This window comes from Ostrinia nubilalis, chromosome 3, assembly GCF_963855985.1.
Source record: "Ostrinia nubilalis chromosome 3, ilOstNubi1.1, whole genome shotgun sequence".
Lineage (NCBI taxonomy): Eukaryota > Metazoa > Arthropoda > Insecta > Lepidoptera > Crambidae > Ostrinia > Ostrinia nubilalis.
Window position 1 is genome coordinate 12,829,682 of NC_087090.1, and position 23,280 is coordinate 12,852,961.

The 23,280-nt window shown below is 35.5% G+C and overlaps 1 protein-coding gene across 1 annotated transcript; it reads left to right on the forward strand.

The window, feature by feature from the left end:
* Positions 1–206: 206 nt before the first annotated feature.
* On the forward strand, positions 207–22,862 carry LOC135087982 (sodium-coupled monocarboxylate transporter 1-like). The gene is made up of 13 exons (XM_063982856.1): positions 207–707; positions 3,840–4,058; positions 5,115–5,274; positions 6,954–7,019; positions 9,936–9,987; positions 10,441–10,508; positions 10,752–10,906; positions 11,685–11,825; positions 12,699–12,923; positions 13,603–13,784; positions 18,211–18,452; positions 19,718–19,993; positions 20,436–22,862. Exons 2-13 carry the CDS (start codon positions 3,859–3,861, stop codon positions 20,463–20,465), a joined length of 1,797 nt encoding a protein of 598 aa, XP_063838926.1. The 5' UTR covers positions 207–707; positions 3,840–3,858; the 3' UTR covers positions 20,466–22,862.
* The last annotated feature ends 418 nt before the right edge of the window (positions 22,863–23,280 follow it).

Consider the following 23,280-nt stretch of genomic DNA (forward strand, 5'->3'; position numbering starts at 1 on the left):
CCAAGAGTGGAAATCATTCAAAACTAAATAGAAAAACCGATCAGAACAGTTCGTTTAATATTAATTTTAATATTGAAAAGTAATCTTTCCAAAATGTGGATGTTTTCCTGAAAGTTTTTCCTTCATAGGTAGAATCGATAAAACAGTTCCAACTTTTAAATTGATAATGCGTCGCTAGGTGTCGCTATCGTGCGTTTATTTACCAAAGAACTCCGTGCCATGTGCTTGTTTTTTACTTTAGAAGTAGTGTGAAGTTTATTCGCGACTGCTTGCTACCAAAGTGCACGTCACAAATAAACCTGATATACCACATACCGACGTGCGATCTTATGAGAGTTGGTTTACTCGTAGACAGTGTTCGATAAATATTATACTTTGGACTAGCACGACCTCGTCCTGTCAAGATTTAATAAATTATGTGCCTTTTTCTGAGTAACCAGAGTTTGTGTTGTGAAATGACATTGACAAGTGAGTGCGCGGGAAAATTTGACGTGTAAAGTTTGTCGTACGTATTTCGCATAGTTAGTTTCACATTATTGTGATTTGCCGTGGATTCTGTGGTGAAAGTAAAGCTATGTGATCGTGCACTACCAGTCCGGTGACGTTGCCAGCATTATTGCATGCCCTTGCATGATTGGCAACCCACCATAACTCGCCAACTATTCAAGTGTATTTCCGCGCGGTAACTTTGAAGATCTGATCAACAGGTAAATTAGTTTACTCTTTTGTTTTAATGTTAGTTTGGTTTTCATTGTTTTGTATTATGCTGTTAGTTTTTACAAGTTAATAATTAATGGACGACTGATAATTCAATTGTTCTTTTTTCAGTTACAAACATTGTTTAGTCAGCTGTTTTTGATACTTAACCATACATTAATGCGTAAAAGTATCTGTTAATTATGATAATACTTGTGGTTTCATATATTTTATTTTCGGGAATTGACATAATGAGCACAAAGAAATTGTATGTTGTTGTTGACTATATATACGAATTAAGTAGGTTACAGGCATTTCTAGGTACATAATATAGTGAGACAGTTTCAGCAAGTTTTCAGGACCAAAAGGACTCCCTTAGACAGTACCTACATTATTCCGTAATGTACTTAGGTACTATCTAAGGGAGGCGTGCACATTTAAATCATATTTAAATGTGCACAAAAATCAATGAAGTTTTAAACAACTTAAAACTCTGGAGTTAATAACTCATTGTCCGATTGAATAATTATCATAAAGTTTATATGACTTACGTTTACACAGATTATGGACGTGGATTTTACGTAATTATATTATTTATGGACTATAACTAACATTTGTATTTACGTAACAGCAAATTAAACGGCTACTTACTTACCTAGCGGACATACCTACTTACTACCTACAATAAAATCTGGTTAGTAGCGAACGGCAATATTCGCATCTTTTACGTTGTTTCAAGGCTTACACACTTATAACATTTGGCTTGTATGTATTTAGTTTTGGTTTATGTTAATTTAATATTTTAATGATATTCGATGTTTGCCATTGAAATGCTTCGCCTGATAATAAACTTCACACTAAGTTCTACTTAAATGGGCCAGCTCAATACGAGTAGGTCACGTTGTTAATTTACGCACTCTTTAATTTTCAGCTACCAAAGAATAGAATGTCATAAAAACTGCTAATTTATTGATTTATCAATAGCCATGTTTCAACTTGTTTCAAGGTACATACCTATATTCGAAGAATTTCATTGTTTTTATTTGATTTTACCGCTTTTATGCATTTACTTCTTAGAAAATGGTAATATTTTCAGTAAAATGGGTTTTCGACTTGGTTTTCGATGACCATAACTTCTTTAATAGTTTAGTCAGATCTCTTCTTTTCAGACTTTTTCTAACATTTTTCGCTTTCAGTCAGCAGACTTGTGACAGTGACATTGTGATGTTGCGTTGATTTTGGTGATTAAACAAATCAAACTGTATTATTTCATTAAAGTTGAATTAATTGAAACATTATAAATATTTAACTTGTGAAGCTGTGTGTGATGGAGTGCCCAATGATCCATTAATCTATTGAATGACATTTGTAGGGAAAAAACTACGAATTTCTTGGAAAGCATCAGCAATATTGGCTGCGAAGTTTAGTATCACAATGATTATAAAGGTATATCTCATTCATATTCGTTTTATGAATTAAACTCTGTACTAAAATTTTATTGGGGTTGGTACTTTCATGTGCCTGTATGTATTCGCTATCGCGGCAGACACTGAAGGTACTTATGTTGGCTATGACGGTAGGTAATTATATTGTTTGGTGCTGCAAAGGAAGATGTGTTCTAAAAATACGTTATAAATATTTAATTTAATTAATTTTTGCGGTAAAATGTCAGCTTAGAATAAAAACAATAAATAAACGCCTAAAAATTTAAAAATCCAGAAACGTTAAAAAACTATGTGATTCCTCGTAATCAGGTTTCAATGCTTGACTAATCTTAGCTGTAGGTAGGCAATTCAACTGGTTTTTATTAATCTGACATTTTGTTAACAACTTGTTGCTTAATACATAGTTTGTTTAAATAACGATGAGCTATTTTAATAATGGATAAGTCGCATAATACGGCTTTTGCTGTCTTGTTTTTATTTAAAAAAAAAAAACAGTTTGTTGCCGGTAACTGACGTTATTTTGGTTACTTATATTCTTTTGCCTACAATTTGTCGTTCAGTCTACTGACTTATATTAAGAACTGGCTCAAAATGAGCAATTGTCATCAGCTACTGTCTCGATGCATAATCTGATCTGTGGCAAAATTCCACATTCCAAAACCAGTCCACAAGGTCGCGAGTCGTCCAGTTCCAGTATAATATTTTGTACTTTAAAAAACTTTCCATTTCGTTTGATAAATGATTTCAAAAGGAACATTCGAGACCTTCTCAAAACTGTAATAGTTACAGGATTACGTTATTTCAAATATTTCCCTATTTTCTTTCTTTTCACATGTGAAATTTTAACATTTACTTGCTGTGCTGTACAGGAATCAATGCGTAGAAATAAAAAAAAATACATACTAAATTGCCGTAGTATGTTAAATGCATTTCGTGCAGCGGTCACGGTGAACTAGCAGTTTTTATTTTTGGAAGTACATAAGTACTTACATTTCTAAAATCCATTTCATCATTGTCATAGATAACAATCTTGCAAACTGTACTTCGGTACGTTGTTAATTTGTCTTTAATTGTTGTTAATTTCACGTCAATTCGCTTATCAGAGAGTTATCAATTAATCTCCACTTTTAAAAGGTCTTACATACATTAACATTTAGACATAGGAACTTGGTACACATACGTATTTGCGATGATAATGCTTATAAAAATAGTGATGTATTTGTCTCTACATACGATGCGGTATACATAAATATGTGCGCTATAGAGTTAGGTAATACAAAGAGTGGAAAAATTCGACTACCTCATACGGCAATTGAACCCAAACCTTACCAGGCGACTGTTAGGCACATTTGTGTTACATTTTTCACCTGAAGCACTCGGATTTTTCATGTTTTAAATTCTTTTGCGATAATATGTGTAGCACCATTATTGCGATATCTCCCTTATAACTTTTGAAATAGACTGTTTATCCGCATCCGCATCTGAAGCATCCGCATCCCATGAATTTTGACCACTGTTTCAATTAATATCTTGCCTAAGAAGATTTTTAGGGCCTGTTGTTTCATCCCTTGCGACACTTGTGGCTAAAGTCCCTGACAGGAACTTTTCTGTTAGATTAACTACAACATCTGGTTTACCAAGCCTCGAACTGAGCTTACCTATGTAGCAGTTAAATCATTGTTGAAAATTTTGTTGCAGTTAAACTCAACACACCATCATGGCATTCACGATGAAGGAAGGGGGGTTCGGGGTGGGGGACTACGTGGCATTCGGGATACTGTGCGCGGCGTCTTGCGCAGGCGGCATCTGGTACAGCGCCATGGGATCCAGGAGTAAGGCGATAGTGGACATCAAGGACTACTTGTTAGGTGGGAAGGCCATGTCCACATTCCCAGTTGCTATGTCACTTATTGCAAGGTGAGTGATGAATGAAATGAAGAGTGTAATGATGATAAATGCCTTTGAGGCAGTGATTTTCCTTCTCCACAAATGGGCAGTTCATCAATAATTTTGGTTACATTAATAAGCCATAAAAAACTTTGGGTATAGCCACAGAATAATAATAAGTACTACGGTATAGCTCAAAAAAGTATTTCAATTGACTGGTGATGTAAACTACCCTAATTAAAAAGTCTTAAAAGTTCTTCTAAGTAACATTATTACGAGTATGTCGTGGATCACGAGGGAGGGCAAAACTTGTCAAAAGAGTAAAGATTTCTCTACTTATATGGTAACGTAAGATGTTACACGCTGTAAAAAAATAAGTAACACGCTGTGCGTGACCCTTCGGTTTTTTCCGCGCAAGTGCTTGTGATTTATATGGACATGTCAAGGGTGGGGCAGATAAATCTCAATAATTTAATACGAATGTTCTCATGAATGGATCGTTGACCAGAAGTAGAGCAAAAGAAAATATCTTAATTGTTCTACATTGCTCTCCCGTCTATTTGCATAGAGTCAGACCAAGGTTACATACAAGAGCCAGACGTACGAAGATAACGACAGATTAAAATTATCTTAAAATGAAATTATTAACAATTGTTTAAATGTTTATTTATGCTCTGGATGTAATGACAGTGAGATTTCCACGTGTTTGTTAGCTCATAAGATTAAAGTTATTGCCATTAACATAATGATAAGTTTTATAGCATCGCCAGATTACTTACCGTGACTTAGTATTCTAGTACTGATAACGAAATTAATCATTCTAGTTATTACGAGGTCAATAATCTTGGTTTTATTAATTATGAATTTATTAAGATTATGGTCTGTCTCACCATAGACGCTTTCTTTTATTAATTACAGCGGACAGTATTGTATAGTCCGTTTTAATCTGATAGTCGGATGTAGAGAATATTATGTATGTAGTTTTTTTTGGCCAATGTTCAAATCCTGGGGTTGTATAATCATGTATGTAGACTCTATGAGTAATTTTCGTGGAGGTAAATATTACAGCTTTACATTTTTTCCCAGTTATGTTTCTGGAGTGACAATCCTGGGAACCCCCGCGGAGATCTACAACTACGGCACCCAGTACTGGCTGGTCATAGTGGGCGTGGCTCTCAGCTGTGTCGTCGTGGTGACGGTGTACCTGCCAGTATTCTGCACTTTGAGGCTATCGTCTTCATATGAGGTAAGGTTTATCTAAAACTTCCCGCAGACTGCAGATTTTTTGTTGGCCGATAGTTTAGTCTGGTTGTTAAATCGATTTAGCATCGGCCAACTCCTCATACAAATTATAAAGCGACCAAAAGCTCATAAAGTTTGTAACTTAACCTAACCTACTTAGGTTCTCATTATCCGGTTTGTTCAGGTTCCTTCCATTGCTCTATGATCCGGTTATTTTCATTGTTTAGAAGCGTTAGTCGATAAGTAATTATGTTGTTCTGATGAAAATGAAACATTTTTATTTTATTTTTATTGTTAGGAAAACAAACATTGTAATGTTAACTGTATTAGTCAGCCTGCAGTTATTGCATTTCAGTTACAGACGAGATGTACCTTGTCATTGATTAAGATAAAGTAAAATGTTATTTCATAAAATTGACTGAAACGTTAAGAATAATAACTAAACTTAATAGCTTTAAAGCGTAGAATACAAAAATATAATTTTAAAATAGAGTTCAAGTTCCGTGTAAATTTTTTGGATGTCTATTATTTTATGCTTCAAAATCAGCTAAAACTAACGTTTTAAGGTACTCTTCAACAGACTGAACTATACAAGATAGGAAGGCGCATCTTAAAGAATAATTAATCATCGTTTTTTCCTTGACATTGACTGTGAAGAGATTGTCCGGTTATTATACTTTGTACAGACGACGGCACATCCAGTTAAACACTGTGACTTCTTATGTAGTTGTAATAGGTATTATTATGCGACAAAAATGTATAGTTTGATGTGCTCTCGACTGTATTAATAGTTACCTATTTCCCTTTGTATACCGATAAGCTGCACAGTAACAAACTGCATCGTTAAAAACTTAATCCATCATAATCATTATGTTACTTAATTGCAATTTTTCCGCAATGTACGAGTATGCGGTAGGAAAAATGAAATATTTTGACATTTTTTGTCTTCTGATAAGCTTGTTATTTTAATATGCTTACTGGCGCTTATTTATGAGTACCGACATCATACCTTTTTTTATAATATCTTTTTTATTTAACTTAAAAAGCTCGAACCATTGTGTCCGTCGCTTCTCCGTCATTGCTGTAGGTACACAAGTATTAAATTAATCGTACTTTGAACCTGTGTGTTTAGGTTATACCTAACAAAGACCATCAACAAAAAAGGAAGCCGGTTGGATTGGTTTCCTAAGTTTAATATACGTAGCCTGTGTGAATAAAGGTCATTGATGCCTTTAGTTTGCATACTTGTTGATATCGTTCCAAAGGGTATATTAAAGGCTGCTACGTGTTACATGCTTTATGTGACATAGGTCTTATAGCTATGTACTTACGTACAGTCAGCGTAAAATAGTTCGTGCGTGACACCCAAAGTGGCCAAAAAGTTGACAACACAACCTTATTTCAATAACGTCTTTGTTAAGACGTGTTGCGAACTTATTGACTACTTTGAGTATCACGAACTACTTGAAGCTGACATCTTTGCTGCTGTACATCATAATTTGTCAACAACAGCAAATTAAAGTGATTTAGTTACTAAAGACCTTTGCCTTAGTAACCGAGAGGCTCGTTACTAAAGAGAGCTCGGCTCTACTAAACTTATAGCTTTTCTTGGGATTGTACAAGAGTTGATACAAGCCTCATATTTATTAGCAGGATAAGTAATTTAGTTTTGTATTGTTACAGTATCTCGAGCTGCGATTCAATCGGCACGTCCGTGCTGTAGCTTCAATACTTTTTCTATTAGATGAGGTAAGCACCGTATTTATTTTTAGTCCACAATTGATGTCACCTTGGCTGGTAAAAACTGTATTTTGAGTGTGATTTTAATAAGTGTACCTATACTATACAAGTAGGTACATGAACTTCGCCTGTGAAGTAAAAAATGAATGTTTGATAAATAGATTGGTTTTCCTCTAACTAAATGTTACTAACTTGTAACCTAGTCCACGTAATTTCAGGTTATTTACAGATATTATACACCGGCTAAATGCATCTTGTCTGTGAATTTTGTAATGATGTTTGTCTACTTTTGCGTCATTTCATATTATTACATCATCAGCAGAATAAATAAGGGGTATTTATTTACCTAGAAACATGTTTGAACACATTAGGTAACTTATTATTCGCAAAAAGTACTCCAATACATCTACTTTCTTATAACTATTTTGCTTATGACGATCAATGCAAAATCGTTCATCAGAACACCAATTTTGTTTTCAGGTTTTTATGGAACTACTGACATAGTTAGATAAATAATTACTTAAATAGATATACTATAAATACCAGTCAAGTACAAGTTGATTATAAATGATTGTAGGCATGCGAAATTGTTTGATTTATTTTGCTATGAATTACTTAATTCTTATCAGAGAATTAATATAGGTAGGCGTGTATTTAGAGATAAGATGCCTTCTAAGAGATTTCTAACCTTGTTAAGTGTTATGAATATGATTTATCTATTGAAAACATCTACTTTCACTTCGTTAGGTGTTGTCGTGTCTAAATCTGTTACTATCTACTTTGCCCGATTTTTTTATGACCATGGGATTCTTTAGATAGAGTTTTAGACCGCTCATACCTTTCAGTCTTGAATTTCAATAAATTGGTGTAAATATTGAAATTCAATCAATCACAAGTTGGAAAAGCGTAGGCAGTAGCTATCTACTCAAGTTGCTTCATCAACACACTTTCTACTTTAAATATTGCAAATGAAAATATTATCACAGCCGTTGCGACCAGGATACAGCTAGTATAAGGTCAACACCCCGCGTTGTCTGAGCGGATTCTATTCCAATAAGCGTTGTAAAATCAGCAATTCTTATTAATGTTGTTGTAGGTCGTTCGCTCTGCTTACAGCTACTTGCAACACGGACTTTGACCGGTGTCGTGTGAACGTCAATTGTTCGGCGTTGGCCGCCGCAATTGCCGCATTATTGGAAGGCGCCTAGATGTGGTGAACAATGATACTTATGCGCTTGTGTAAAATTATACTAATAAACAAAACACGCGCGATGGTACTTCAACATCTGAGGAGATCTGTTCACGTTGATCTAAGTTACCGAATATTCTCACAGGTCAGCCAGCTCTACATATTTTTAAGGGTACGGGATAGGAGGGTATTTTAAGCAATCAGTTAAAACTGCTTTTCAGTTGGAAACTAGAGGACTATTTTCCGGAATTTATGATATTCCTATTAGGTAGGCAGGTGTAAAAATGAAAAAATAGTAAAACAATACCTGTAGTGGATGTTACTTTCATAATGCCGCCAGTCGTAATGACTATTTGATCTCAGAATTGATCCAATGAAATTCTGGCTGACAGGCAGGTATCATAATATTGTTAGTAAGAATTGTATTACTCTTACTAGCTTCTGCCCGTGGTTTCACCCGCATTTGTGTCTCGCAGGTGCCAGAAAGTCTTTTTCGAGTCTTTCAAAAGGATGAATATGAAAAACGCAACAAACAAATATACACAGTGATTTGTGTATATCTTGTCATTAATAATGATTCATGAGTCAATACACATTATGTACTCGTACTTAGTTACCTATTTTTATTTACTTTGCACCAACGTCAATGATGACGTTTAAAATTATATTCAATGCAGATATTTTTTTATCACTGACAAAATTTTACATGAAGGATCATCATTTTAGGCTGTCTGTGTTAAGTCAGCGTCAGCATATTAATATATAAATTGACCGACTTCATGGGCCTTGACCGCAATTTAAAGAGGTCACTTACGTAGATATTTGCGACACTCTTCCGTATGCAAGAAAGGTAGAGCCTCGTATATTTGCCTTTAGGGTTTAAACAAGTAGCATTTGGAAAGTAACAACACGCAAAGAACGCAGTATTTTTTTCATAAATCACAGAGCAGTTAATTTACAGTTAAGATAATAATAAAATTGATTGTAATGCTTTCTTAGTCATTAATGTGCCGTTCGCTCACGCACGAGGTGCGATGTATTTAATCTTACTACTACTCGCATGATGCTGTAGGTGCCAATTGTATGCATTCCTGAATCACATGTTATCTATCGATGGTTTATTTTGAGATACACATGAATGAAAGTGTTATACGTCACAAACTGTCACACTGTACTCGTAATATCGTGAATAATGTGCCGTTTGATTTACGGACTGCAACCCCGACTGTGGTTGCTGATTCGATTTCCACATGGTACAAATGTAAAGTTTTGAACGCAAGTCAGTATTTCTAACAGAAGTTTAATAACGTCATTGTTAATTTATAAAATAATAATAATAATATTTTTGTAGGATTGTTCGTTATCTAGGTGGCATAGCACAAGATCGAGTTTGGAGTTAGGAAATAGAATAATATACAGTTGTGAACTTTATTCCCATGTCACTATTTCAATTGGTCAATTTAAGATGGATGAAACAAATGCCTGCCGTTTGTTTACCAGCAAATTAATATATACTTTGTCCTCGTGGACTTTGACCGGTTGTTATTTGCCCCTACTTATGATTCCATTATTTGATAGAACATCTTGTTTGGTACTTTTGCCTCAGAACACATAATGGTTCTTTGCATGCAATATAGGTATTTGCTCAGTTGTTAATGATTTGAAGATGTCGCTTTAGGATAATGTTTAAAGAGCTATGTAAGCAGCTACTTAATGTACAAATAATATTGTTCCAGGTACTATTTCTTCCTATGGTCGTGTATGTTCCAGCATTAGCATTTAACCAATGTAAGTCATCGTTAAACCTTTAGACGCAGTTTTACATAACAGTGATTGATTGCTTCCCGTGTGGTAGAAAACATATCAAAAACATGTTATCTAATGCTTATGTGCTAAACAACGTCAACTTGAATATGACTAAAAATAGCATTCCTTCTTAGAAAAATACAGCTCATGATGCTAAATTTAGAACCTTTTCCTAATTGCATAAGCCGGTAATTATTCATGCAATATTTGCGCCTTTTTGCGTACTTTAGCTCGCTCAATGTTAAGGATATTGAGATAAAAACACCAAAGAATAGGCGATATCTATAAATCCTTATTTTATCGCGTTGTACGACTTGCGAATGCGGATTTAGGCGAGAAATGCTGCTTATCGTGTTTATAGTATTGCACTTCACGGTTATTTCCCCGTTTTTGCCGCCGATGCGATCTTCAGATGTTTTTTTGTTTTCTTTTCAGTGACGGGACTCAATGTATTCGCCGTTGCAGGGATCATGGTCCTCATTTGTGGACTGTACACAGTGTTAGTGAGTATCGGACATCTGCATTGCAAATGTAAATGTGTTGTTGAACTTCCCGTCTTTACAGAAATATTTCGATTGCTTTTTATTATTGAATGGTAGAGTCGTTTTATGACAATTTTATTTTGAAAAAAAAAAGAAAAAAGAAAAGCCGTTACAATTCTATATAATCTTATAGTAAGTTGTTTTTGTATAGCACATTCGTTTATTTATAATTAGGAATATTCAAAAGACATCTTTGTTTGCTAGGGTGGTCTCCGAGCTGTGGTGTGGACGGACTCGGTGCAGACCGGGGTGATGTTCATAGGTGTGATCCTGGTGGCCGCTGCGGGGACCCTGGCCGTGGGTGGGGTCAAAGCTGTGCTTAGTATAGCCAGCGATTCGGGGAGGATAGAACTTTCTAAGTAAGTGCAGAACAAAAAGTCAGAAATGATCATTATCGACATTATCGTTTTAGATAATGTATCTGCTGAACATAGTCAAGTTTCCCCAAGACAAGAATATCGATTTTTTTTTATTAATGACGGATTTCTTAGGCTTTGGAGACTTGGTCCCAAAAATAATGTTTTTTATGCGTTCTTCAGCCGGTGTGGTACCAAGTTAAGAAAGGCATCGTAACCAAAATAAACAATATCTCAAATGAAGAATCATTACATAACTGATAGTTTCTTTCTAACTTTAGCTCGAAACACAAGTTCTAAAGACCACTTTTCTAAGGAATTTTGAAGTGTGTGAATATATTTGGTGATTAAACATGGAATAAGGTAAACAAACACCTTTGTTGTTGCCAATCAATTTTGGTTGTTGACTCTTGGCTAATGTCCGATGGAGTAGAGGGCGTCCACGGTGACCGTCAATCAAATTATTCTGAAATGATTTTTAAAAAAAAGTCAGTTAAAATAGTAAAAAACCGTGATGGTCAAGATTGAACAACTGACGATCATAATTTTTCGATGGTTACTTTCACTTGTCCATGCAGCATTTGTACGGCGGCAAAGGTTAAGTGCGAGTTGGAATCAGATTTGCCACTTAGAGCTATGCTTCTTTTATTTCTTTACCCTTTCTATCAAAATAACTTGGGTTAAGTACCTAAAATAGTTTGGTAGACCTTTTATAGGGTTCTTTTGAGGTACTAACCCATTAAAAATATACAGACAAACATGAACAATTTTGTATTCCTAGTTGGAGCTTCTCCCCCTACGAGCGACAGACGGGATGGGGCGCAGTCCTGGGAGGGTTCTTGTACTGGACGTGCTTCAACTCCGTCAACCAGACGATGGTGCAGCGGTACATCTCGCTGCCCTCGAGGAGACAGGCTGTTGCGTAAGTGTCTTGTAACTTTTAGTGCTTCGTTAGTTCGTTCGTTTCAGCCAAATGACGTCCACTGCTGGACAAAGGCCTCCCCCAAATTTCCATATTGACCGGTCATGCGCTCCCCGCATCCAGGCTCTTCCCGCGACCTTCATCATTAGTTTATTTAGTGCTTATTAGCTTTAATTTGAGTTACATAACAACCGTTTTAATCATACTTGAAATAAGTAGTTGGTAACTATTTATAAATATAATTTATTGCTCTATCCCTGAAAACCTGACTATATTGTGGACAACGCACTTTCAACAACACATGTTTATGTATATGTAGCTTACTTGGACGGGGTTGACAGGGAAATTAGTAATTTGTTTACGACTAATTAACCTATTTTAACCTTTGAAAATGTATTTCGAACGATAGTAAGTTAAATCATGAATTAAAATAACTTGTTTTTGTGTTGATATATTTTTTGGAAATATTCCGATACGACGTGCGAGCTGATTGCGTGATTTAAAATCAATCTAAAAGGATTATTTAAAAGATGACCGGTCTAAGGATAAATAAATTTGCTATTTTTTTTTGCGAATTGCTATTTTTTTTATTTACGAGTATTATACGTACCTAATAATTGCTAAGACAGCTTGTGTGAATGACAACATTTTAACAACATGAAATCGTAAATACTCACCTACTCATTGACGTGTGAAAACAATAAAGAGAGACACCAAACTATCGCGACGCGAACAAGGGAATTATTTTAGTAGTGTACTTCTAGTTTATTAATGAAACGGAAAATAAACCAACAACACCAACAACCAAATGAAGCATTTTGTTTTGTTCTGTCCCAATTACAATAACTATCTTATATTTTTTTCATACCCCAGTGCGATTAGCATATTCTGCATCGGAGCCATACTGGCGATCTCCCTATGCGTGTGGTGCGGACTGGCCGCCTGGGCAGTTTGGGTGCAAGGCGGGTGCAGTCCTGGTGCAGCGCCTCTAGTGGACGACAGGCTACTGCCAGCCTTCGTGACCTACATCTCTAAGCAGCAGCACTTGCCGGGGCTGGCTGGCGTGTTCCTTGCTGGCGTCTTTGGAGCTGGGTTAAGGTACGTCAAGAAAAAGGGTTGCAAACCTATAGCTATAAGCGGGAAGTCGCTTGACCTTGGTCGCCCGGGCAGTATGGGTGCAGGGCGGGTGCAGTCCTTATGCAGCGCCTCTGGTGGACGTAGGCTTCTGCCAGCCTTCGTGACCTACATCTCTAAGCAGCAGCACTTGCCTGGGCTAGCTGGCGTGTTCCTGGCTGGATTCTTTGGAGCTGGGTTAAGGTACGTGAAGATAAACGGTTGCAAACCTATAGCTATTGATGAGAAGTCGTCTGAACACTTGGCTGACCTACATCTCAAAGCAGCAGCTCTTCCCGGGGTTGGCTGACATCTTTGGAGAGGGGTTAAGGTAACTTATGATAAAAGGTTGCTATAGAAGAGAACTTGAGAAGTCATCTGAAGTTCTGAACACTTGTCTGATACTTCGTGGATTCAACTAACTGATCAGTTAAGACAAATGAAGCTGTTGAACACTTGACTGTCGTGTCATAGTCTGGCGAAGTCGTAGAATAGTAGAGTCTAGCTAGACGATTAACCGTTCTAGCTGCTAGACAATTTGAGTGGATATGATAATAATCACGTGTTCACGATCACTTCAATGAGACAATTTGGTGATAAAGTTGACCAAGCACTTGATTGTGTATTATTTTTTCTCATTTGTCACAATATGCCTTATTTTCAGCTCGCTATCAGCAGTCCTAAACGCATGCGCGTTGGTGGCCGTTGAGGACATCATGCACGGCTGGCTGAGGATACACCTCAAGCCTTTGACGGAGGGCATCATAGCTCGCCTGGTGACGGGCCTGTTGGCCATCATTTCCATTGTAATGCTCATCGTCATTGCCAAGCTGGGTGGTGTCCTTGGTAAGTTGACTATAGTGGTAATTTCTTTAAGTTCCCTTAAAATGCAACATTCCCTGAAGTTTTTTTATTCAGTCCTAAAATATAGAAAACTAAAGTGACAGCGGGCAGTTCATTTGTCGTAAAATTGAACTAAGCAGGTCCTCGAGTAGAGACCATGTTTTGACAAGTGTGGTGTAAATGTTCTCTCGCTCAATGGACCAGCGAATTAATAAAAATAGCTGTCAGCAGCTGGATAATTATGTTTTGTGCGGTGTTCAAAATTTTGATCAACGGTTCAATTAAATTGAAAAACAAAGTGAATTAATATCAGAAGAAGGATTCCTTGTATTCTTAAAAACAGAGTTTCTACTGTACCTACCGTAGCTTGGAAACCGATAAAACGTTAGTTATTCCGTTTTATGTTTAATAAAATCATAAGACGATTTATGTCTTAGATAATGCCAATCTCTGTAGCTCTACAGTAGGATTTTACAGTAGTTCATTGACTCAAGTTACCTACAATGAGAACGCTGTGTGGTAGTGGCTTAATTTTAATCTAATTTGGTGGTATCGATCTGCGTAAACCAACAAATCCTGTTTGACGCTATCTCTGATAACGAAGTGCGTTTACGTTTGCTAAATTTAATCTTTATTGCGTATTTTAAATGAACATAGAATGTCGATATATTATGTCACAGCACTTAGCTGGTATCTCCTAACTTATGTATGATTCAGTTCTCTACTTTATCTGATTATAAATTTTTGAAGAATTGTAAATCCGTCTCCTGCTGAGTATTTGATATGAAAAGGATGTTTAGAGCAAGTTATTTAAGAATATCTATTTATCAATATCGCGATTATCTTGGCATCAAACTTCAAACGTTGCTATGCACAAAGTACCTACAATCGTCAAAATCCATGACTTGTTGAGATAACTTAAAAACATCCCGGATGTTAAGAGCCATTTTACATTTTCGTGCGAATTTCTAAGATTTTGGAAGCATGAATTACTATCTTAAGCAACACCCAGAGATTATTTAATAACTGCGAAAGATAGGTCAATCCTTGTTGTTGACCATTAATGAAACGGATTTACTAAAACTCTTTTGCTTAATTCACAGTGCCCCATCTCCCACAACCATTTTACGAAAAAATTGCCGCAGACTCATTTTCAAAGTCCTGTATCTATTATTTATGCTCATATAATAAGCTTAAAAATATATAGTAATCATCGGACATATATTCTTGTAGTCCATTAATGAAATAGATTCTTGAATTTCATTACCATTATTGAGTAAAATCTAAAAATAATTTGGCAAATTTGAAGATTAACGTCACATTTTGATCGTGGTTTTTGGTTTAAAAACACAGCATAAACTGCAATAAAAGTATCCCAAAATAAAGAATATTCATTGTAGAATTAATTTCTACAGTTATTGTTTAAATATTAGTAACCACTTTGTCAAAATATTGATGTGAATATGAGTATAAATTACAATGCGCAAGCCGACATCGATTAGTATGGCGCGAGCGCCCGTCAAGGCAGGACCTGTGTCATTTTTCCCGCCGTGACGTTTACGTGCGTTCGTGTCGTAAAGCGGTGATTTGTACGGCGACCAAATACATTTGATACTATGCCGAGAGGCTGTTTCGAGTCGGCCGGCCGAGCAGAAATTGAAATGATGAATTTTAATTTCTTTGACGGATCTGGGTGTAACTATGTATAATATGTAGGTACCATGTATTTAATTTAATAAATAAATTATAAAAAAGTATATCCATTATGATAGCACCCTTAACACAAGCATATTGGTTGCCTACTTTTGGACTAGATGGCGCTGTGAAATTGTCCAAAGATTTGTTTATTTATTTATCCGCTTTGAGTTTTGTTTCGTGAAGAAGAAAAAGAAGCGTTTTGTTTTGTTGTTAAATCTATACTAATAAAAGAGGAAAGATTTAATTGTTTGTTTGTTTGTTTGGAGGCAATAGGCTCCGAAAAAAAATTTCTTTCACGATTTAGAATCCTATTTTTTTTCTATGTAGGCTATAAAATATTTTCAAAAACTTAAGTCCAAAATCTTTGTAAAATTCGACGTTTAATAAATAAATTAGATAACATGTTAATACTTTTTTTTTTCAGTACGATTTTAGTACTTGTTTTTCAGAAATTCTACGATTTAACTAAACTTCTAGTGTTTATATTTTATGCATAATTTATTAACTTCTAAAATATACATATATTTTATTGATAATGACGTGCTTCGTATTTTATTAAAATTATTACCTGACTAATCTAAAAAGGTGTGGAATGTTTTTTTGGAGATAACTTGGTTCCATAGAAATATAGAGAGATGTTAAGTAATGCGCTGAGTTCGAAACTCAGTGTCGTATTAGAAATTCACACACACAAAGAAATCAAATTATGTGCTCATTATCCATTGCGGTATCAGTATTCAACGTTCGAATAATCTTTAGTACTATGCAAGCAATATAAACTGTTTACATAATGACGTCGCTACTGTCATCATTGCTTTCACAAGCAATATGTTCCAATTTGTCCCTTGTCACATTTCCCTTTAGTTTCTGTGATCTGTGCTTGTTTCTAAGTTGATATCAATGAAATATTCCTTAGTACTTTTGATTTAATTTTTTTTTTATTTTGACTTGAAAAATCAAGGTAAGATTACAATAAAATAACAAGTGAAAACGTAACATTGCATTGCAACTTGCAATTTCGCAATATTGATGAGGAGATTCCATTGGAAAGTCTGTATTCATTCCTAGGATTCCCCTAACACCATCAAATTCAAGAGAATTCAAGAGAGTGCAGTTTCCCATCTCATGCTTAGGGACCACGGTTTAAAATAGTGTGGTTGCATAGAGCCTGCAACGGGCAACCGCGTGCGCAGCTGCTCATACTAATTTTCGATACAAAAGCAAGTGTTGGCGCCCTCACGAGTTTTAGCGGAGTTCCATATGGTAGCGGGAGTAGACTTAATGGAAATCTATGCTTCTCCGACGACCAGTTGTATGTGGAATACTCCAGAGTATGCGCACACAATAGCCTGGTGATTTTAGCACCTGAAGGAAAAACAAAAAAACATTGTTTACAAAGAAATCTGCGGCAGGTGTAGTGTTTTAATTTTGTTTTAGAAAGATCTCATAATTTTGTAAGTATTCAAATATTTAAACATAATGATGTGTAGATTTTATATCAAAAAATATAATCATTTAACAAAATTGATTTTCTTAGAATATTTTAATTCTATTAGAACCATTTTCCACTTCATCGCAGAAGAAGTCGCGGGCAAAAAGCTAGTATGAAATATGTAGTATTGCCCGCGGCTTCACCCGCTTGAAATTTAGTTTGTCACAGATCGTCATAAATTATAGCCTATACATTGTTATTCTGGTCGACGCCAGGGATGGATGAGCGTCGCTGTCGCTGGCGACAGGGTCTTCTGGTTCAGGGTTCATGGTGTAGGTCTCAGGCAAAATGAAATCCACTCGTAGAAATTAATAAACTCAGTGTATTAACGAAAATAATTACACACAGCACTAGAGTCGTATCGGAACTGAGTGAACCAAAGGTCTTGCGATAGGAACGTCCGACCCGAGTGATAGTTGAACACAGACTGCCTAGTACTGCTGTACTGTACTGTAAAGTTTCATCAAAATCTGTTCAGTAGTTTTTGCGTGAAAGTGTAACAAACATCCAGACATCCACACAAACTTTCGTATTTATAATATTAGTAAGACTAGTAAAAAGTAAGATGGTAAGATGAATTATTTTAGTTATTTGTTTACTTATAATAATATTTATTTATTTATTTCTTAGCTCTGTCTGATAATGGATCTGGAGAAGATGCAATGGCCACCTCCGTAACAAAACAATAGAACCTTATGGAGTTTGGGCTTGTGTGATTCGCCTTGACGAATATTTCGTATCCAGGGTCCGATGATGGAGCTGTAAGGGGGCAGATTTTTTTTTTCACTATGTGACTGTCTTTATTTTGTACTTAAAATATTTTACATATTATACCTATTCGTGTTTCATTATTCGTATCCAGGATCCGATGATGGAGCTGTAAGGGGGCAGATTTATTTTTCACTATGTGACTGTCTTTATTTTGTACTTAATATATATTTTACATATTATACCTATTCGTGTTTCATTATGAATCGAAATATAAAAGACTTAATAAACTCTATTAAAAATTTAAATTAATTAATCAAGTTTGAATACCTCATTCTACCTTAAAAATAATAACTTAAATCAAGTCTTAATACGGTCACGGCTCAAGATTTTTTTGTCCATTTCAGCGTTCTTTTTACTCTTTTGACGTTGCGTTGACAGCTTTTACCTAAATTCGCGCGGAATATTTTTGTGAAATGGCTCTTAAAATTGAATTCAGTGTGACGTAGTGTTTCCGTGGTTTTCTTACAGGCGTAGCAACAGCTTTATCAGCTATCGCCGCGAGCGCTACCTGTGGTATCTTCACGCTGGGTATGATGTGCTGGTGGGTGGGCCCCCGGGGGGCCATCGCGGGGGGCATCGCGGGGGCCGTCGTGGCTGGGACAGTATCTCTGGGCACCCAGGCTGCAGCTGCCAAGGGCCTGAGGGCCCCTCCCTTGAATCTGACTATGGAGTGCGCGAGGAATTCGTCTTTCGTCTTCGAGAATGATTTGGTAAGCAATGATGACTATGATTGTATGTAATTGATGGTTGCCTGCTTGGTCGTACTAAGAAGTTGATTCAACGCGTCCAGAATTCGTGTGCTAGATACTGTTTCTCCATCCCTCGCAGAGCACACGTGACCCCATATTTAAATAGAAGTGACCTCCTTAACATGGAGTCACGGCGAGTGATGCATTTCGCGAGCCTCCTCTTTGGAGTAGTAAATTACGAGAGTCCTCCCTACCTGTTCAACAAATTAAAATTCACGCAACGCCAATCACGCATTACAGATCGATTGATATGTCCTCCTTACAAAACCGCCGCTTTTCGTGGCAGCTTCAGGTACTTGGCAACAAAATGTTGGAACAACATTCCTCCACCAATACGTAACTGTGTCACGGTCAGAGCCTTCAAAGTCAAATTCAAGCTACATCTGCTATCTATCCAAAAGAATATTTAAAGTACCTACCTACCTGCCTTAATGTATAAACTGCACATACCAACATTAAAAGTAAATGATATTACACTCAATACATATTATTATTCATATTATCTTTTCTCTCTCAAACTTATTTTAAATACCTTAACATAATATTCATATTTATTAAGTCATAAACCTTTATTGCACCATCTTAGATTATCATCATAATTATAAGGTGCTCAATAGCACAAATTAATGCACACTTACTTATTTTCTTCTATTTGTCAAATTTTGTAGTAAGTTGTAACGTTCGCTGTGGGCCACGCACCCCTCTTTCATGGTTTCTGCAGAATACCAGTGGCCGTAACGTGCTCTTCAGTACGTTATGACCTCATACTGAGCAGAGACCAATTTGGTACAATGTATTTTGCTTTTTAAGTTGATTGTACTTATTGTTTAATTTTTTGGTACCAAATAAATGTTTTTTTCTTTCTTTCTTTTCTTCTTTCTTTTCTGATACAACATCGTCCAAGTATCTATCGTGTCTCATGTGTTACAGCTCATTATGTCTTTTGTTGGATCTTCTTGAGATTAAACAACGTTTACTGTTAGACGTCTTCAACTTTGTTATTGACCCTGATAAATGACTATTATTAGTGACTGAGTTTCTTGCGCTGCTTCTTTTCAGCACTGGCCTATTTATTGTCCCGAAGCAGTGGTAGGGTTCATACTAGGACGTGTAAAAGTGCTTTTTAAAAGTCTATTTGCAAAAATAAATGAGTCTTATGACTTAAAGCACTCCCTCCACTTAATCTTTGCTACTCTTATTTTTTATATTACTTCATTGTCCCACAGAATCCCGAGACGATATTCCCCCTATTCCGTTTCTCGTACCACTGGATAGCGCCGCTCGGTCTCCTGGCTACAGTGACAGTTGGCGCGTTAGTGGGCTGGTTCTTCGACAAAGACACTGACATGAAGTTAGACCAGGAACTGTTCACGCCAATAGTCTGGAAGATACTCCCCAAGGAAGCCAGGGAAAGGGCAGGGGAGACGAGAAGAGCGCTAGCGCAAAAAGTCGAGTCTCCGAGGCCATCTTCGCCGCTTATCATGGCGAGGAGTGCGGATAAGGTATGAAAGAGTATTAAATGGTAAAAGTTTCCTTGTCTCCTGATTTTTTTTAATCCACTACGAGGAAGCTCTTGGCCTGTATCTCACCTGATGGTAAGTGACGATCAGGCCGAAGGTGGAAGCGAGCTTCACCCGGAATCCTCGACCACGGCGGAACTGGCTATCTTATCTCTAACTGCCGGAACACAATAATGCTGTTAATATTGTTTCAGCTTCCTTTTCCAAAAGTACTTGTATGTTTATAAGAGAAATAACTCCAGTGTATTCTAGTGTATCTTGTCTCAGTGATATTATAGTACAAGCAGTGTCGATAGAGCAACAAATAACTTATCATTGCAATTGTTAAGATAAATTGGCAGGAGTAACAGATGTAAAACAGTTTTTGTTTCTGCTGTACTTATACCATTTTCTTATTTGTAATATTTAACTTTATTTATTTCAGATTGAAATGAACGGCCAGGCCAGTAGATGAAAATGGCAATTCGACAAGACGGTGAAGCTGAAAATTAAGTATTTATTTCATATAATAAGCAAAATGCTTCAACTTTTGGAGCTAAACGTAGTACAATAAATGTACGAAACTAATTATTTTCTTTATGCGATGTATGTGAGAAGTAAGTAGGATCGATATCGATACTATGTTGATGGTTTTTTCCATTTTCTGACTGTATATTCAGGACTAGGACCAATCCATTTATAATCCATCAATGTACTGGTGTTCATTTGACACCAAGTTAGTGAACTATAAAGTGCCTAAATTTTATAGTTGTTGCAATGTTTGTTGAGACCTTTACGAGATCTTGTGAATCTTTATAATAGATTTTGTACAAATGTTGTAAATATGTATGTATTTGTGTATTATAATATTGTTATAATAACTGTAGGTTTATTTAATGAAGTAGGTAATAAACATCATGAAATTAAGGACATTAATTGAAGTTAGTGCGGTCTGCCATCTAAAATAATTGTTTACAAATTGAATCTTGAAAAATATCCGTATTAAAGATTAGATGATTGCCTTAGATGACTTAAGTAAATTATTATCCAATATTTTGGCCATCTTGTTAGAAAAAAAGCCTTTGGCTTTATAATTAGCTTCATTATTTATTCGATAGAAAGTAATTTAGTTTTTAGCAATTTAATTGGTATTAGATTTGTTAAGATTTCTTTAGTTGTAGGTTTGCAGCATTTTGAATATTAGTTAGTAGGAAAAGGAATAGTATTTTTCGAAAATCTTTTGTCTCAGTATTCTTGGTACTTAAATAGAAATAAAATTGTATTAAATGCAACTATAGCCTGACCAGGAACATAAAAACCCTGACATAGAGGCGCGTCAATTGCATTTGATAGTGCAACACTGAGTACAGTCGTACCTGTGTTAAATTAATAGGCTAACTTTATGTATCAGGATTCAGGATTACGGGCTAATTTGATATTTTCATAAATTAACGAAAAAATATTATTAGAGGTAACCTGGTTTAAATAAATTAAATGAAACCATCAATCGAGCTAGTAGGATTTATTTTATTATTCATCAATAATCAAATTCAGAACTTGAATATTCAACTGCAATGTTTGCTCATGAACGCTTCAAACTCGGTACTTTTTTCCCAATTCCATAAAATTCAACACTTAGAAAGTGACAATTTTTTTAAAAATAGGTAGTTAAACAAACCACGGCTAATTTTCATAGTGGACTGTACTATGCGATAAACATGTCAGTCAATTTGACAACCTTTGTCGGAAACATTATTCAATGAAAATATTGTCCGAACCCTTAGTACCTATTTCTCTTCGACAAATACTTTAACACATTGTGAACCACTTTTATTTCACGACTATAAAAAGATTTTAGCAATTTAATTCACAAAATCAATTGCGCACATTTAAAATAAAGTTTGTTTACACTTTGACAGCAATAGACTGACATGCAAGGTGACATGTCAATGAAGTTTTCAGTTACTGTTGCCATTAAAAGAAATTAGTACCATTAGTTTTCCGCAACATGGCGAGGGTTTTTATGTTCCTGGTCGGGCTATAAATTGAATATTTGACATCGGTGCTAGGTAATAGAATCGAAATATCTTAATTTTATACGTAATAATTTTGTTTAAATGATTAGTTCTTGACGCACAATATTATAATAGTGTGTAACATTAGAATTTTCACAGAAGCAGGCATTCCTCATACATCAGCATTTTAATTTTTAATTTATAACAATTAAAACAATATTGGGACTGCCTGATATTATCTTGAATAGTAAACAGCCTAATTTCTTTCAGCTTTATTTCAGTACTATACTAAACTTCTTCTTTACATTTTCTTAGACCCATACTTACATGCGTACGGATGGTTCCGTATACCTATTATACTTAATTGCAAATAAATAAATAACTTGTTTGAAAATTTCATATGTCTAAATAACACTTTTATTTTCGAGTAATAGATAAAAATTGAATACTTTAAAAAAAGCTTTTAGGTTTTATTTTAGATCGCACGCAACTAAACCTCAATTTTAGTAAATGTACTAAAAGTAAAAATGTGATAACATAGAAGAATCAAATTGTGATCTTGTTGAAATAGCAGACGTATATGTAAATGTGTAAAATATTGTGTAATATAATATGTATTATTTTTCTAATGGTGATACGTACGTAAGTAATAAAACATATTTTTTGAAATGGACTTGTTGACGTTGAATTATTGTTGAAATTGTACAATTTGTATGATATAATGTATTATGGAATGTACTTACTGTTTACGTTCACAATTCGCATATTTTTGACAGTAACAATGTACCTGACTGAGCGATGCGAATATTTAAATTGTTATCATGTTAGGCTGTTTTTAAATAAATGTAATATTCATACTTTTGTGTTATTGGTATTCGAAGAACGTCTGTGGGGGAATTATTTTAACGGCAAAGTTGTCGAGCGTTGTCGCAGAAGAAGCAAATAGTCAGGTGTTGCTAACTGTTGGCGCTCGGGGACACTGGGACAGGCTTGGAATCAAGAAAAAGACTGAAATTTTATTTTGTTACGTAATTTGCTCGAACAATTCCATGAATTTTTGTGCCTTATGTAGCGCTGAGAAAATGCTTACAAAATTATATTTACTTCTCTACAATTCTCATATAAGTAGTCGATGGCCAGCGAAAGGGGCAACCTCCCTTGATGTGAATATTCAATTCGAGATCACTCCACGTAGCAAAGTACATACAATAACAGTAAAATAATTAGCGATTGAAACCTGCAAGCATAGGGTAGTCTAGAATCGTATCTTAGGTA

Coding starts and splice junctions, on each gene's coding strand:
- LOC135087982 (XM_063982856.1), top strand. CDS start 3,859: ATGGCATTCACGATGAAGGAAGGGGGGTTCGGGGTGGGGGACTACGTG. Junction 5,275..6,953: donor GGCTATCGTCTTCATATGAG/GTAAGGTTTATC, acceptor GTATTGTTACAG/TATCTCGAGCTGCGATTCAA. Junction 13,785..18,210: donor CAAGCTGGGTGGTGTCCTTG/GTAAGTTGACTA, acceptor GTTTTCTTACAG/GCGTAGCAACAGCTTTATCA.